Source organism: Crinia signifera, chromosome 2 (genome assembly GCF_055691185.1).
Source record: "Crinia signifera chromosome 2, ASM5569118v1, whole genome shotgun sequence".
Taxonomy (NCBI): domain Eukaryota; kingdom Metazoa; phylum Chordata; class Amphibia; order Anura; family Myobatrachidae; genus Crinia; species Crinia signifera.
The window spans coordinates 191,534,983-191,553,588 of record NC_139218.1 but is presented as its reverse complement, the minus strand read 5'-3'; the positions used below and the strand labels follow the sequence as shown (position 1 = coordinate 191,553,588).

The following is an 18,606-nucleotide window of genomic DNA, read 5'->3' as shown; positions in this document are numbered from 1 at the left end:
TTACTGTAGCCCTCTCTGTTCAAATTGTAATCTCATCTCCAGTATCTGGTTCTCTGTCTTCATGGGGTTGGTGTTACTGCGCAATACCCTAATGAACTGGGATATTTCTTGAGGCTAGGAGGGTGGTTACTGCTTGCATGCAGGATGGTGTTCCGATCTGTCTCAAAAATGAATGTATTCAGAGATATGATTGGCCTGACAAGCAGACAGTGAAATCTTTCTTAATAAGATCCTCAAGCATTGTGTTGAATTTTCCTCTCTCCCACTCCAAATAATGAATACATCATCAAAAAAATGTATATAAAATGGATTATAATACCATATTTTACATAAAAATGTATAGGCTGGTGTGACATTAGAACCCATGGCAGTCCCAGCCTGCTGAATAAAAGATTTGCCATTATACATAAAATGGTTGTTGACCAAGATTAACTCTAACAGTTGTAGAATAAATTCAGCCGGTGAACCACTATGGGCAAAAGATGTCATAATTTTTCACACTGCCACAATCCCTACATGGTGTGGAATGATGGTGTACAATGATGACCATAGCAGCTAGGGTATCCGGACCTAAATCATCCAATACCAGGATCTTATTCATGAAATCCTGTGTCCCTAAGACAGCTAGGTATTGAGGTCACTAGTTCCTACAATAAATTATCCACATTGCTAAGGGCTGTAGTAGCGACTCCCTGGCTGAGTGGATAGGTCTGCAAGGTGGGTCCACTAACATCTTATGCACCTTGGGCAATGTGTAGATAATTGGGCAGATAGGGTGATCAACAATGAGAAACTGAGATTTGTTCAGTTAGCCAACCCTGTTGGTCATAGACCTGGATCACCGCATCCACTTTTTAATTTGTGATATTGGATTAACAATGCATTTACTATAAGAGAAACCACCAGCTAACTGTCTATTGATTGGACCTGTTCTGTAATACTACTGTTCCGCCATTGTCGGCAGGATGTGGTGTATTGCAATCACCTCATTAGATCTCATAGCAAATAGGGCTGATTTCTTGTTCAGAAGACAAGCTATTCAAAATTTTATCCCAACAGGAGTAATGTGTAAAAATGTCCGAATGCTGGCATTAAAAGATTGTGAATCGAATAAACTCAGTTTAGATATACCCAACTGGACAGTGCCATCATCAATTTTGGAGGCATGTTTATTCATAAAGAATTCCTTGAGTCTCAAGTTTTCTCCTAAAATTTATAATGATCAATCGCAAAATTGTTTTAGCCGCAGTCAGCGGTGGCCTCCCCTGCACAGGCTGACAGAGAGTTCCACTGCTCCTGTCAGCCTGTGTTGCATCTCTGGTGCTGGTCACTTGGCAACCAGAGATGCCGAATAAGGTTCCTGCTCCGGCAGGGGTCGCGTCTCTGGTGTCGGTCACTCGGCAACCAGAGACGCTGAGGTGCTTCTGGCCGGCGGCACCCGACTGGGTGACCGCTTCCGCTAGGTCATTGTCCAGACAATGGGAGAGATGCTGGTTAAACCCACGCTCCCGCAGGCGATTCTATTTTGCCGGGGGGCTGGCTGGGTTCTCAACACTCTATTGGTTCCTTAATCCATTTTAAGGGACTCAGTCCAGTCCAGCCTCGCCGGTGATAGTTTTGTCTTTGCAGGCCCTTGCTCTGCAGTCTGTTCCTTGTCTGGGTTCCCTGGCTTATCCACCTTTTCTTCACAGCCATTACTCCAGATTCAAGTTGGACTCCCTCCGTGCAACTAATGCCGGCCTGGTTTGTAAGTGCTCCCTTGAGGGGCCCAGGTATTTTCTTCCTATATTCTTGCTGCCAGTGTCCTTATTTCTTTTTTTATTTGTTCCATGCGGGTACCCTGGGTGGCACAGGGTACAACGCAGGTTTTGCGCTAATACTCAGTGTTTACCCTAGTGGGATTGTTCTTTATTTCAGTACCTTCTGTACTGTTGTGTGTTTTGCAGTGGCTTGTGTGGTGTTATAATGTGTCTTTTCTTGGTTTATTATTTTTATGTTTGCGACTAGGTCATTTATGGTTTGTGACTAAGTCACTTATCCTTATAGCTACTCCTGCTCCCTGGTTTTGGCTCAGGAGCCATTAGTGGCTTTACCCAGTTAGGTCATTATTAATTAGTTTCACCATTTGATTGTTGTTCCTGAGGTACCATTTGACTGTTGTTCCAGTACCTTGTTCCAACTTAAGACCTGTTGGGGGAGTCCTAAGTCGCCCCTTCAAACATGGCTATTTAAGGCAAAGCCTTAGCGTTTGAAGGCTTCGCTTTGGCCATTCTGAAGAGTGGTCACAGCTGCGGGGTAACACCCGGATTCATGACAAATTGAATGTGTTGTGGCTGAAATTGGGTACAAATGACAATCTCAGAGAAAGAAGCAATGTTTCCGCTATGGTTAATAGATGGTCAGACTGGTTGAAGATTAAACTCTCCTCCTTGGCCCTCTCCTTCTTATGCCTCCCTCTCTTTGAATAGGCCCTGCGGCTTCACCTGGGTTTAGATCTGCATGTACCCTTGGGTTGTGGCCTAAAAAATACTTGGTAGAAATGGGTTCCAAAGAATCGGAGTGTAGGAGTAGGTGGATTCCACCGGATTAACCACCCTACATCTAAAATATCTGTGTTCTTCGTCTCCTCACCCCTCCAGGATCACCATTCATCCATTTATATACCTGATGGTTCATAGTAGTTAATTTTTCTCTTAAAGGAAATACATATCAATCTGGGTCTGTATCATGTTACACCAAGTGTCACCTTTATCTGCCATCAATAGTGGTAAACTAGCTTTCTTGAAAGTGGTTAGTTCTTTCTGTATTTTTAGAGAGCTCATTGCCCATTTTCTCAACCACCAATAGGATCAAGTCTAAGGAGCATTTGTTGAGTATTCCACACCACTTGCTGCAGAATGCATATGAGATTTTGATATACATTTCTTTTGTAGAAGATCCTCATCTTTCCACTAATTACACTTTTTTAAAGATGTTTTGTTTAGATATACAGTATTTGTGTGTGTTTTTCTTATATGCAGATCTCAATTCTTGGTTTACATTATCACACTGGCTCTAGTTTTACTTGTCTTATTTATTTGAAATTTGAAGATTTCACATTTTATTTTTACTTTTTTCATATTTTTGCACCTCTATGTCTATGTCTGGCCATGATTGTAAATGGCTTGACAAGGATAATGCCCCTCATGTAATGACTTTATAACACTGATTATATGTGTCTTATACACTGTAGCCCTGGCAATGATACAAACGTGCCGGTGGGGTTGTCCATATATATATCTCTGTCTCAAGCACCTTGATAAAAAAGCCACCGCCTTTGAAACATCGGTACTAAACTGGACTGCTGTGTCTTTTGTTTGAGTGCCGCTGCCCCCACTACTGCATGTAACAGCAGCACCACGGTGCTGTGATGTTCGGAGGGCACCGACTTTACCTTTTCTTCTAATGTTATACAACTACAGGGAGTGCCATCACAGGAGATTATATATATATATATATATATATATATATAGATAGATAGATAGATAGATACTTGGTGCAGGTGGCACTCGCAGGCGGCTTTCAGTAAATAATGACAAAACACTGTCGTCTTATCAACATTTCAAACCGCTATTTGGATACACACACAATACATATATATATATATATATATATATATATATATATATATATATATATACACATACACACAGCATATTCATACATACATACATACATACACATACAGACACACAGTTCATATATCTAGAGTCAGGATCTCAGCACTTTCAGTCAAGTAGAAAAGGTAGATGAATGTACAGGTTGAGTATCCCTTATCCAAAATGCTCGGGACCAGGGGAATTTTGGATAACGGATTATTCCGTATTTCGGAATATTTTAATATTTCAATGATGTATCTTGAGGTATCTTGCATTTATGTTGTACATATACATCAAACACATGAAATAAACACAAATTTATTTTATTTGTGCATAAAACAAGGTTTCAAAACATGAAACAAAGTTTGTGTACAATCTCAGGCACTGAATTTAAATGCCAAGCAATCACTGTCTTGCACATATATAGTGCCAGTTACATATCATTCCCTCATTAGTGCTGTTACAGATCTCCCCAGTAAGTTTTTAGCAAAAAAAAAATTTTTTGTTCACTTTCTGCAATGTATGGTTTTCGGAATAATTCGGATAACGGATATTCGGATACGGGATACTCAACCTGTATTTACTAGTACCGTGGAAGGTAATCACTTACAGTGATGTTATTATGTGTGTCAGCTTCTCTTATATTGACAGGATTCTAACCTCTGGCCCTATCTATGGGCAAATTAATTATCAAAAAAACTGCATGGAAAAATTGGAGCACTGTCAAGCACCAGATCATCTTTAGCCCTCACACAAGGACAAATGACCAAGTGCCTTTCTCCAAATTATTTTTAATCATCCCTACAGGGCAGAAGAAAAAAACCCACTGTAGAACAAGACAGGAGTTGGCTCCCTCCTTGGCACATGATGCATTACATAGAGAAGGCAGTCACTGCATCTTCTGTAATCTCATACGCTAGCATGAAGAAGCATTTCTCACACATAGATAACCAGTACAGGGACCTATGTTTTGTCTCCAGTGAATTCAGAGGCATAGAATGCACTTGTCATCTGCAGCTAATATACAGACATAAACTTGTCATCACCTCCTAATAAACTGTGTCATCTGGGACAGATATTTATTACCTGCAGTACCCAAGCACAGACATCAGCAAAAATACCTCTCACCTCCTCTTAATGTAAAAAAATCACTGTCAAGTGCCTTATGCCTTAAACAAGCGCCAGTCAGATATTTGCACGCTCACAGCACCCTATTACCGAGTGACTAGAGACAAGTTGTCATAATCTACAGGTATTAGGAAGCAGCTCTCCTGTTCCTCAGCTCAAACTAAGTCATAAGAACACAGAACAAGTAAAAAAGAAGCAATTTATTGGAGTACAAGAACGCCTTTAGAACCCCTTCATCACTTGTGGGGTTAATACATCATTTACCTATATATACAGATAGTGATCATGGTTGCAAACGCATAGTACATTGTAGCATAGAGTATTACATAGGGACATCCATTACACAGATAGATAGACACACTGCCTTTTGTGTGATGCATTTTGCCCCATTGCTGACTCCCTCCCCATTGGATCACACATGTAGAGATGAAGAAAATCCCTTATATACAGCTCTGGAGTCCTTCTATACCACTGAAACTGGAAAAATATCATTTAACTTGCATTGGGATTCATGGGCAAAGTAAAATAGGTCTTGAGCTCCCGGTTGAATAAACTGGTAACTACAATGCTTTCCATAATCATGTTAGATATATATACAGCCATAAATATGTACAGGCATTAATTGGTATGTCCGCCTTTAACATCTGTAGCCTAAAGAAGCCCTTTTTTTTACGATGAAAGGTGAAAGGTGACTGGTATCACTTTCATTTTGGCCACAGAATTGAAATGTATCTGATTTCCCCATGCCTACAGTATTTCATAGGACACACAAATCACTATTTTGCTGGATGCTATCTGGCATCATGCGATTCCAACAAGTCCAGAGCAATTTCATAGCAGAAACGGTATTGGTCCTGTGGAGTGGGAGAGAAAGGGAGACAGGGGAAAACAGTGGGAGGTAGGGAGAAAGAAAGCAGGAGGAAAGGGGACGGAGAGAGACAGAGAGAAAGAGAGTAAATGATTAGTGATATAATAACTAAGGCTCTATGATGGTACTATGATGGAATGATAAATTCATCTAAAGCGCACACTATACAATTCTCAGACCGGGTTGTCAGATATTGGGCCATTGGCCTAAGGATTGTCCAGTGAGAACTCAACAAGGCATTATCAGGAGTTTCAGCCTTATCCTGCATATACAACAATTAATGATTTGAAGCCCATGTGATCATTTGACATTGTCCTTATGCGGCCTCAAGGAGAACAGAAACCTTGCACAATGTTAATCGGGCTCATTTTCAGTTGTCGGAATTTGTGTAGCCTTGGGTATTCACATAGCTTTATGTGTATACTTTTGGAAAGTTTGATCTCAATTTAAAAATATAGTCCAGTAAAGGGAAAATATTGTATCCAAAGTGAAAACCCTCCGTTAACTGAAGATTTATTGTATATATTTAATAAAAAATTCATGAAAATTCTTTTTGGTCTTAATTACTGTACATACATTTTTCAACCCGCCCGCCGTTTGCATATGCTGCCGCCCCCCACTCGCAGTGTGAATTTCCCCGCACGGCTGTGAATGGATGTTGAGCATAAACATCCGTTCGTAGCCTATGGGGAAACACCCACATCATTCGATGGTCGCATATCTAAGTGGTCGCCAATGGTCACATATCTAAGTGACTCTCAGGTGATTTAGATATGCGTGCACACTTGACAGGAACAGGGCGGGCAGCTGACATCCGGTGTCACCAGGCGATTTGCATGGGAAAGCCCAGTGTTTTCATGGAAACGCCCATAAAACGCTGGGCGTTCCCATGGGCGATTCCCTCGGTCCGCTACCCCACACCCGTAGCCTTGGGTGCATGCGCCTGGTTAACAGTCTGTTCACTGTGGCCACACATACCCGGCGCATACACAGAAATGTGCATGCGCACAACCAAAACATCGGTCCTTCGTGCGTGCATGCGGAGGACCGAATGAACCAGAATAACCCCCATAGTGTTTTAGGCATATGGTTACTCTTTACCTAGCACGGCACCCACGATGTCCATCGCGGTCATCTGGGGTAAAAAATCGCCCGCAATTTCCCATAGGGATCAATGTTAAAAGTGTGATTGGACGCGATTTTAGTGTTCAATGCCTCAATGCCCGCGATTTTTCCATAGGAAACAATGTTAAATGGGCCACAGAGCCCTAATAGTCTGAAATGGCCCCCACAATTGTTAACGCCACCCCACGATCAACGTGAACCCGAAGCGTGGCGAGCGCAGCGGGCCCGCGAGGGGCGGCGGTACGCGTCCTCCGAACTTTTCATACCCCCACTATCCACGTCGGCGTGGAGTTGAGAATAGAATAGTGTGGCGAGCGCAGCGAGCCACCGAGCCCGAAGCGTGGCGAGCGCAGCGCGCCCCGCGAGGGGACGCGGATACCTGTGAAGCCCGCGAAGGAACGCGTTTACCTGTGAAGGTATCCGCGTCCGCTCGCCACGCTTCGGGCTCGGTGGCTCGCTGCGCTTGCCACACTATTCTATTCTCAACTCCACGCCGACGTGGATAGTGGGGGTATGAAAAGGTCGGAGGACGCGTACCGCCGCCGCTCGCCACGCTTCGGGTTCACGTTGATCGTGGGGTGGCGTTAACAATTGTGGGGGCCATTTCAGACTTCAGGGGGACTATTTGGGCTCTGTGGCCCATTTAACATTGTTTCCTATGGAAAAATCGCGGGCATTGAGGCATTGAACACTAAAATCGCGTCCAATCACACTTTTAACATTGTTCCCTATGGGAAATCGCGGGCATCGCGTCGCACCCGTTTTTTAGTGCATGCGATGGCCGCAATGCCCGCGATGGGCGCCGTGCTAGGTAAAGAGTACCGGCATATGTTCTCTATCTCTTCACTACATACTTACATACATACTTTTCTTCCTATATAATTAATTTACAGCCAACTTGCCCTTAAAAAAAGGACCTGGACATAACATTAATACACTTTGCATTTATTTGTAATCCTGTTTACTGCTCCCTTTTGCCTTACCAAGGTTTCTACCATATTTGGCTTAATATTCCGCAGGCTTTTAACTGCGTAGAACACATCAACCACATGGTGGCAACGGATCATCTCGCACAGCATTGCACAGGAACAAAATGTCCCACTCCGACCTCCACCATTGCTGCAAAGAGAGATCGGAATATGCAGATTAGTGATGTCATAATGAAATTGCAAGCTGAAGCCCTGCAAAACATGTTAATACGTACAGACAATGTACGAGGGTCCTGTGCTCTCTGTTTTGTTCCTGCCACTGTTCCACCAGGGAATGGAGTTGTAAGAAGGATCTTTTGGTATCTGGGGTATCTCGGTATGGAGACCAGCGCAGGTACTGGAAATGTTTGACCAGGAGATGTTCCTCCTAAATTAATATAGAAAATGTAGTAGATAATAAAAAATAAATCCTAGTGACTGTATTCCACTTTATGATGTTGGTCTGTTTAGCTTTCTTGCTCAGAATTCTATTGAAAGGCATGGTGCCAGATACAATAAAAATATAGAATTTGTGTTCACTAGCACACATCCACCAGAACTACAGCTCCAACTACACTGCTAGCAAAATACTGCATTTAGGCTTTAAAGAACTTACAAATTAAATAAAATATTCAGGGAATTGTGATAAAGTCCGAGTTTGCACATGTCCGGGATTTGGGCTAAGTCCATATTTTTAAAGCGGCAATCATTTAAAAAGCAAAACAGGTTGGTTTTTCCTTGTAAATGATTGATGCTTTAAGAATATGGGCAATCTCAGGCCGAAATTCCTGACCTCCGCAAACTTGGACCCTATTACCCTTTTCACCAGTTATTCTTGAAAAATGGCTTATCTCAGAACAACTCTCAATACAGTGGGCCTTATTCTAGTTCACTCTTAGAGGCAAATTTCTTCTTAGATGGACAAAACCATGTGCACTGCAGGGGGGCAGATGTAAAATGTGCAGAGAGAATTAGATTTGGGTGAGTTATTTTGTTTCTGTGCAGGGAAAATACTGACTGCTTTATTTTTACACTGCAATATAGATCTCACTTTGAAGAAAACCCCACCCAAATCTAATTCTCTCTGCACAAGTTACATCTGCCCCACCTGCAGTGCACATGGTTTTGTCCAGCTAAGAAGGAATTTGCCTCTAAGAGTGAACTAGAATATGGCCCAGTATGCAGTCTACAGAGTCTACAGTCTTATTTGACTACATCTCTTCCCAAAAAAACAACATCTTGTTCTTGCATGCATGCATAGATCTAGGCACATTAGGGGGGAAATTTACTAAGCCTTGAAAAGTGATAAAATGGAAGGTGATAATGCACCAGCCAATCAGCTACTACCTGTAATTTTTCAAACACAGCTTGTGACATGGCAGTTACAAGCTGATTGGCTGTCTGTTTATAACTCTCCATTTTATCACTTTTCAAGCTTAGTACATCTGGTCCTACGTCTCATTCAGAGACAGAAGCAAGTCCAGTCAAAAGGTGAAATATTACACCTGAGCAAAACTGTTTTGTGTAGCAATGGCATTTATAATTTGCAGATTTCAGGTTGGGAGATGGGACACAGATTCTAAATCCAATATTAAAATAAAGCTGCCCAGTATTTGGGTGCTACATGGAATAGCATAAATTAACAAAAATCTGATTGGCAATCACTACACGAATTTGCACCCTGCAATTGTTTTGAACTCTAAATGAAGCCTATTGTGTTTATCAGGAACGTCCCAATTCCCTTATGTCTGGCCATCGCCACACATCATAACAAACAAATATTGACTCCTCTCACAGCCCTGTATTGATGTGCTAGACGTACATGTTTTTTTCTGAGCCTATTTCCAGGACATGGATAGCAATCTAAAAACTATAAATTAGTTACAAAGTGCAGTCTAAAATAATTATGTGCAACCTAAAAAATGCAACCATAAACCCAATCTCTGTGACAATATGACTATGCATAGATAGATAACTGCAGAATATGCCCTGTAAATTGAATAATTCTACAGCATGTGTGGCTATTTTCTAGATAAACTTTCTAGAACTGACATTTGTGCTTTCCCGCATAATGAATGCCCGATTGTGAAAATCAGTAACAATAGAACAATTTCAGATGTTATACATTTCATTTCAGTGCTAAGAATTACATATGAGCTCTATGTAAAAGGGTCTGGTTTAGGGGAAGCCAGACATTCTCTGACTTTTTTAAAGTTCCAATCATTTACAAGGCAAAACGAGTAAATGCCTTGATAATGATTGCCACTTTAAAAGAAACTCAAGTTGCTTGTACACAGTGCGTTTTTCAACGTGCGATGAGATGCGCGCACCTGCACATATTACATCACACAGCACAAAAAGTATGTGCAGCCCATTGCATGCTTTTTGTACTAGATGCCATGCAACCTAGTACAAAAAGTACGGAGTTCATCGGTCGGTGTATGGGCACCTTGAGATTTCCCAGCATCCCTCACCTCACCTCAACTCGAACCTCCTACATATAAACTTATGTGCAAGTCAACAAAAGCTACCACACTCATGCATAAATTAATTGGTAAACTATTATTATGCATATAAAAAGGGGATTTTGATTACCTACCGGTAAATCCTTTTCTCGTAGTCCGTAGGGTATACTGGGGTTCAGGTAGACAATGGGGTATAGATGGGTCCAAAGGAGCCGGTGCACTTTAATAAAAATTAACATCCTGTGTGCTGGCTCCTCCCCTCTATGCCCCCTCCCACAGCCCAGTTTAGAAAACTGTGCCCGAAGGAGACGGTCATACTATGAGAGGAGGAATAACTTTAACTTTAACTACCAACAGCATAACACTGACGAAACCAGTCAGTCAAACACGCCAAACAGTAGAACGAAGCACAGAGGTGGGAGCCCAGTATACCCTACGGACTACGAGAAAAGGATTTACCGGTAGGTAATCAAAATCCCCTTTTCTCTAACGTCCTAGGGTATACTGGGGTTCAGGTAGACAATGGGGACGTCCCAAAGCTCCCACAACGGGCGGGAGAGTGCTGAGGTCCCTGTAACACCGAGTTTCCAAACTGTAGATCCTCTGAGGCCAGAGTATCAAAACTGTAAAACCTTACAAAGGTATTGTTTCCCGACCAGGTGGCTGCTCTACACAACTGTAGTAATGAAGTCCCCCGAGCAGCCGCCCACGAGGCACTCACCGACCTGGTAGAGTGAGCGGATATGGAGGCAGGAGCAGGAATCGAGGCCTGCGAATAGGCCATCTGAATTGTTAATCTAATCCATCTGGCGATGGACTGTTTTGTCGCTGGACATCCTATCTTTCTAGCATCATATAAAATGAAAAGAGCATCAGACTTCCTTGTACGAGCTGTTCGAGAAACGTAAGTCCTCAAAGCTCTAACCACATCCAAAGCCTTAGGTGTGGAAGAACCAGTAGTAACCGATGGCACCACAATGGGCTGGTTAATATGAAAAGCCGAGACCACCTTCGGGAGAAACTTCGGCCCTGTACGCAACTCAGCTCTGTCTGCATGAAAAATTAGGTATGGGCTTCTGCAAGATAGTGCGCTCAGCTCGGAGACTCTTCTGCCAGATGCTAACGCCAATAACAGCACCGTTTTCCATGTAAGGAACTTTATTTCTGCTGACTTCAAAGGCTCGAACCAGGATGATTGAAGAAATTCCAAAACTAGGTTTAGATCCCAAGGCGCCACCGGACTTTTAAAAGGTGGTTGGATGTGTAGGACCCCCTTGATGAAGGTCTGCACCTCTGGGAGAGTCGCCAACTGTCTTTGAAAAAATATAGACAGCGCAGAAATTTGGACTTTGATGGATCCCAGCCTAAGGCCCAGATCAACACCAGCCTGTAAAAACCTAAGGAATCTTCCTAATTTGAATTCCGAAGGAGAAAATTTATGGCTTTCACACCAAGAGACATACCGCTTCCAGATTCTGTAGTAATGCTTTGAAGTGACTCCTTTTCTAGCCTGGAGCATAGTCGGAATAACGGCACTTGGGATGCCTTTTCTTGCTAGGATTTCCCTTTCAATCTCCACGCCATTAAATTTAGCCGACGTAAGTCGTGATAAATGAACGGCCCTTGCTGTAGAAGGTCTGTGCGGTGTGGCAGAGGCCAAGGGTCTTCCAGAGACAGGGACAGAAGGTCCGCAAACCAGGTCCTGCGCGGCCAATATGGGGCAATGAAGATCACCAGAACCCTTTCCCGTTTTATCCTCTTGAGAATTCTCGGGATCAATGGGATGGGAGGAAACAGGTAAATGAAGCTGAAGGGCCATGGCGCCGTCAGTGCGTCCACCGACACTGCTAGAGGATCCCGCGTTCGGGAGCAATATCTCGGCAGTTTCTTGTTCATTTGTGAGGCCATCATATCTGCCTGAGGGCACCCCCACCTGTCCACCAGCATTTGAAATATCTGAGGGTGTAGACTCCACTCCCCTGGGTGCAGAGTGTGTCTGCTGAGATAATCCGCTAGTGAGTTTTGTACCCCCGGAATGAAGATGGCCGATATGGCCTCTGCGTGGCTTTCCGCCCACCTTAGAATTTTTGCCGCCTCTCTCATGGCAGACCTGCTTTTTGTGCCCCCTTGGCGGTTTATATATGCCACTGCCGTGACATTGTCCGATTGGACTTGAACTGGCCTTCCTCTCAACAGATCGGAGGCCTGTAGTAAGGCCTGGTGTATTGCTCTTAGTTCTAAAATGTTTATGGGAAGGGAGGCCTCCTGCTCTGACCATAGACCCTGGAAGTGAACTCCCTGAGTTACTGCTCCCCAACCCTTCAAGCTGGCATCTGTTGTTAGGAGTACCCATGGGTAAACTCCGAACCTCCTTCCCTCTAGCAGGTTGGATGACTTCAGCCACCACAGAAGAGAGGCTCTTGTTTCCGATGACAGAGTGACTAGGGAGTGCATGTGGAGATGGGAACCCGTCCACTTGTTTAAGAGGTCCAGTTGGAAAGTCCTCGCATGGAAGCGTCCGTAGGGAATCGCTTCGTATGCTGCTACCATCCTCCCGAGTAGTTGAATGCAGGAGTGGACAGATATCCTGCGCGGTTTCAGAACCAACCGCACCATCCTTTGGATGGCCAAAACCTTCTCCGTTGGCAGGAAGACCTTCTGCGCCACCGTATCTAGTATCATCCCTAGGAAGAGAAGTCTTTGAGATGGTACTAGCTGCGACTTCTTTAGATTCAGTATCCATCCGTGGGTTGACAGGATCCTGGAGGTGGTGCTGACACTCTCCTCCAGTAACTCTCTGGTAGGGGCCTTTATTAAAAGGTCGTCCAGGTATGGCACAATATTCACTCCGGCCCGGCGGAGTAGAAGCATCATCTCTGCCATGACCTTCGTGAATATCCGAGGGGCTGTAGACAGGCCAAACGGTAAAGCCCTGAACTGGTAGTGGTCGTTTAGAATCGTGAAGCGAAGATAGGCCTGATGTGGCGGCCATATCGGGATGTGAAGGTAGGCATCCTTTATGTCTAACGACACCAAGAACTCCCTTTCCTCCAATCCCGAAATGACCGCCCTCAAGGACTCCATCTTGAACTTGAAGGACTTGAGATGCATGTTCAGAAACCGAAGATTTAGTATAGGGCGTACCGAACCGTCTGGTTTGGGTACGACGAATACGTTGGAGTAGTATCCCTTCCCCCTGAGATGGGTAGGTACCGGAATTACCACAGCCTGATCTATTAGTTTCCGAACCGCCTCCAGGAGATTCCTTTGAGATTCTTGTGAAGCTGGTAAGGCTGATTTGAAGAATTTTTGAGGCGGGGTAGAGGCAAACTCTATTCTGTATCCCTGAGACACTATTTCTAGCACCCAGGGGTCCAGGGCAGAGGCCCGCCAAACCGGACTGAAATGAAGTAAACGTGCTCCCACTGGAATGTCCCCCCCTAGAGGAAGGGAACCGTCATGCTGAGGGTTTTTCCTGAGTGGAGGTGTGAGCCTGCTCGGGCAGGACTGCTGACTGGGTTCTGCGGGACTTGCCTCTTGTGCCTCTGACTGCATTTGAGGCTCCACGGCCTCTGGACCTGAACCTCGCGGTCCGAAAGGACTGCAAGGAGGGCCCTGAATAATTTCTCCGCTGGGGTGGAGGGGCAGACGGCAAGTAAGTGGACTTTCCAGCAGTTGCCTGTGAAATCCACTTATTTAGTTCTTCACCGAATAGAGCCTCCCCGGTGAAAGGTAAAGCCTCTACACCCCTCTTAGACTCTGGGTCGGCCGCCCATTGTCGTAACCATAAGACTCTGCGGGCGGAAACGGACATAGTGTTTGTCTGAGCTGCCACAACTCCAATCTCCTTTAATGCTTCACATAAAAAATCTGCAGATTCCTGGATATGTTTCAAAAGAGTCAGCATATCTACCTGAGGGTTATCCTCTTGTAAATCAGCCTGAATTGCCTCAGCCCATTTGCTAATGGCTTTGGTTATCCAACAACCTGCAATAACTGGTCTCTGAGTTGCCCCAGATGCCACATAGATAGCCTTTAAAGTGGTTTCCAGCTTCCTATCTGCTGGGTCTTTTAAAGAGACTGCCCCAGGGACTGGGAGCACTATCTTTTTAGAGAGCCTGGATACAGATGTATCCACTGCCGGTGGGGTCTCCCACAACTTTCTATCCTCAGAAGGGAAAGGAAATATAGATAAGAACCTTTTAGGCACCTGAAATCTCTTTTCTGGGTGAGCCCAAGACTGTTGAAATTTCCTGTTAAGCTCTGTAGAGACAGGAAAGGTGGCAGAGGATTTTTCTTTTGTAGAGAAAAACATAAGTTCTGTCTGTTCCTCTTCCTTGTCAGGAAGATTTAGGACCTCTCTTATAGCAAAGATGAGAGCATCCACCCCTTGAGAGTGAGATTCCTCAACTACCTCAGGAATATCTACCTCGTCCTCTTCTAACTCCTCATCATCATCAGTGTCTGTGCCCAGCAGAGCAGGCAAAGAACGCTTTTGAGGAAGAAGCTTAGGTGGCCTTTGAGCAGCAGGTGTAGCCCTAAGATCAGCCACAGACCTCTGTAAGTCCTGTCTCTCCTGTCTAGCCACAGCTAATTCAGAAGAAATGGAAGACATCATTCCCCTAATAGAATCTAACCAAGCAGGCTCCTGGTTGCTAGTACCCTGCTCAGGTGGAATACAGCTTTCACACACAAGAGACCCCTCCACTAAGGGGGTGAATTTTGCGTGGCATGACTGACACACAGACTTCTTCCCTGCCATGCTGTCGGTAAGTATATATGCTTATATAATTATAACTATACCGCACTCGCAGAGCAACTGTAACTTCCCCAAGCAGTGAGAAGGGACAGAGAGGGAGAGCCAGCACACAAGCCCTTAGCTGGGCGTAGGTAGGCACCCGGGCTAACAATAACGCAGTTTGGTCCTACAGAGGACACAAGTGTGGCACTGACAAGCACCCACGGACCCCCACAACCCCACTGTGTTACCAGTCTGTTGTACGGTCTCTGCTGCGTCCTCGCGGTGCTCTCAGCAAGCGGTAATGGCGCCGGCTGCTGCTGCTCTTTCGCGCTCTCCGGGAGGCTCCGCCCCCAACATGGCGCATCTGTGTAAAATACACGCCGCCGCGGCTAGCAGAATCCCGTTAGCGGGAGACTTATTACCGCTGTTCCGTCACTCTGATGGGGCGGCGGGCTGATGGTGTGCTCGTCAGTCCTTAATGACTGCGGTAACATCACCCTCCGGGACCAAACCCCGGCAGCAGGACACGGACCATTAACCCTATAAGAGGTTGGTGTCGTGTCCCTCCATCAGGACAGCAGTAAGCACAGCTTGCTGCAAAAAAATAAAAAATAAAAATAAAAATAGAAAAATATACAAAAAACTCTGGAGCTCCAGAGTGTGCTACCGGCCCGTAGGGCACTTTTTTCTAAACTGGGCTGTGGGAGGGGGCATAGAGGGGAGGAGCCAGCACACAGGATGTTAATTTTTATTAAAGTGCACCGGCTCCTTTGGACCCATCTATACCCCATTGTCTACCTGAACCCCAGTATACCCTAGGACGTTAGAGAAATAATGACTATTAATATCTGCTGTGAAACAGTTTTTTTTCCAGTGTTATTATTTTGCTAATTGTTAAAGTTATTTTCTAACAAATATACACATGAAAAGTAAACCTGAAAGGCTGCATTAGAAGTGATAATGAAACGTCTACCCTGGCTGACTGCAAAGCAGTTGTATCAAAAAATAATCAGACATGGCCTAAAGAAAATCAATGTACAAATCGAACCTACATGTCAAACAGCCAAGAAGACAAGATAAATACAGAGAAAATCTTAAGCAACAACAACGCTGACTGAATGCAAATTCCAGATAAGTACTAAACAAACATTTGCCAAGAATGCCACTCAAAGGAGATGCAAATTATTGACTTCAATGCGTAACACAATGTTTACTATTACCTTGTTCATAAATAGCTGTTATGTTATTTATTTGACTATGACTACATTGCTACAAGTAATGTAGGGACAGGATTTTGATTGTTGTGTATATGTTAAAATAACTGCTCTTTATAATAATAGAAAACGTTATCAAACCTTATCTTTTGCTGATGAATTAATGCTTCAATCTTGTCCTGTCAGCCAGACACTAGCTGGCACACAAAATGTACAAATGTGTCCTCATACATCTAGCTTAAATACACCAAGCGGCACGAGATTCCTGTCGGGAGTGAGTCGGCGGGTCCTCTGCAAGTCGGCTTGTGCAGAGCAATTTATTTTTGCATGGTTTTCACAAAAAAAGATGCATCTATCACACATGGATGCTGTACCGGACCACACTGACTACTTTTATATAATATATATATATATATATATATATAAATATATATATATAGTCCAGGGTTCCTCTGTAGAGGAGTAAGCACTCTCCTTTTGTAAATAAGGCAATTCGAGTAAAATCTAATTTTCTATTTATTCATCCATTTCAATTATGTATTGTGCCCATTGATGCCCCGACGTTTCGTATATACATATATATATATATATATCACAATTAGTCTTGCTGACTAATTGTCCGCCAAGCCCCTGATGAAGTCAATTCGTTGACGAAACGCGTTGGGCCTACTACATCACCTGTACCAATAACAGATTTGCTGTACTTTTAAAGCTTGAAGTCTTTGTGAAGACTATGTATTAAATGTTCAATTTTAAACTGTTGAGTTTTCTTTAGCGCACTCTAAACCACCTTTTGTATATATATATATATATATATATATATATATATATATATATATATATATATATATATATATATATATATATATATAGCAATCCAATGCTGCCGGCACTCCGAATGTCTCAACGGCAACTGCTCCAGGTGCCAGAAATCCGGTAGATAACAGTCCAAGAGAACCCACCGAAGTGGGAATGAACGGCACTCACGGAGACTTGTTTAAATGCAAAATAGAGTGTATTAAAGATATAGGTATGTGGGGGACGTTTCGGGGTATCAGCCCCATCCTCAGCCCCAAACCTACAGCTGGGATTAACAGTTTTTTGAGAGTGTCACTACACATTAGATTGCACCCTTATGCTTATTAGCTCTACCGCCTTGTCTACATGCTTATCTATGCTCAGGTTAGTATGTTGACTATCTGTATATATGATTTCTGTTGATAAATGAACCTGATTGGTGGTCAGATGTACCATGTGATGTAAAATAGGTATATATACCCCTCCAGTGGCCAGTCTGAATTGGGTGTTCATGGTGGAAGGACCTCTTCTGTGAAGTATTTGGCTTTGACAAAGGTCTGTGTTAAGACCGAAACGTTAGCCATGCCATGTAAGCAATAAACCTTTTTTCACGTTTTCTCAAAAAAATGGTGAGTGCCCTCTTCTTTTCTTCTCTTTATATATATACATTCGTTGGAGAGGTTACACTCACTCCTGGCACCACGATCACGCTTGATGCTAGGCCACGCCCCTAGCGTCAAGCGTGATCGTGGAGCCAGGAGTGAGTGTAACCTCTCCAACGAATGCTAGGTGCTGTGGACCATCCTATGCTGCTTAATTGCGGCTAACATGTCAGCCGCCGTCTTTGGTATGTGACCCATCCTTGTGTGTTTTATGTGTTTTATGTGAAGTTTTAATAAACATCAATTTTATACCAGTGGTCATTTGCACTATCGGAGCGCCCACGTTATCTTTTCAGATATATATATATATATATGCATACATACATATATATGTATATTTGTGTATAATCAAACGATCTACAGCAGGCATGTCCAACGTTGGCCCTCCAGATGTTTTGAAACTACACATCCCAGCATGCTTTGCCACAGTTTTGCTATTAGAGAATGCTAAAACTATTGCAAAACATGCTGGGATGTGTGGTTTCAAAACATCTGGAGGGCCAACGTTGGACATGCCTGGTCTACAGGTTCCCAATATGTCGGCCATCTGATTCTGGTGGTTAGGCTCTGCCTGGAGGATTTAGGGCGCGGGGGACATTAGGGTTTGGCTGTGGGAATATCAGGGATCGGCAACATATTAGGTATATGTAACGGAACGCTGAGAGGTCTGTATGGAAAGCAACGGTCACATCCCGACTGGCAACTGGAAGCAGTCGCTGAAGCTGCCAATGTTGCTGGGAGAAGGTAAGAATCCACAAGACCACCAGGGAAAGTTTGCTGACAGTGCATTATGTCGACATATCCGGGTATACATGATGAATTTCTACATGCCAACAGTTTGACAACCGGATGTCTGTCAACAAGGTAGCTAGTGGACAAGTCATACCACAACATATTGAATACCCTGGAATGTTAGTGCAGGTTGTGATATAAAACAGAAGTAGGCACTGATGTCCCTTCTATATGGCAGCATGAAAATATCCCTCCATGCCTGGGCTA

At 43.8% G+C, this 18,606-nt stretch overlaps 1 protein-coding gene across 7 annotated transcripts in view; it reads right to left on the bottom strand.

Moving 5' to 3' along the window:
- Positions 1-4,951: 4,951 nt before the first annotated feature.
- Positions 4,952-18,606, bottom strand: part of PTPRU (protein tyrosine phosphatase receptor type U) — a 132,211-nt gene continuing 118,556 nt past the window's right edge. For all 7 annotated transcript variants that reach the window (XM_083173464.1, XM_083173466.1, XM_083173469.1 and 4 more), the window contains 3 exons: positions 7,964-8,115; positions 7,743-7,878; positions 4,952-5,620 (listed from right to left, as the gene is read on the bottom strand). In XM_083173464.1, coding sequence (XP_083029590.1) covers positions 5,558-5,620; positions 7,743-7,878; positions 7,964-8,115 — 351 coding nt within the window. In that variant the 3' untranslated portion in view covers positions 4,952-5,557. The remainder of the gene's footprint in view (positions 5,621-7,742; positions 7,879-7,963; positions 8,116-18,606) is intronic.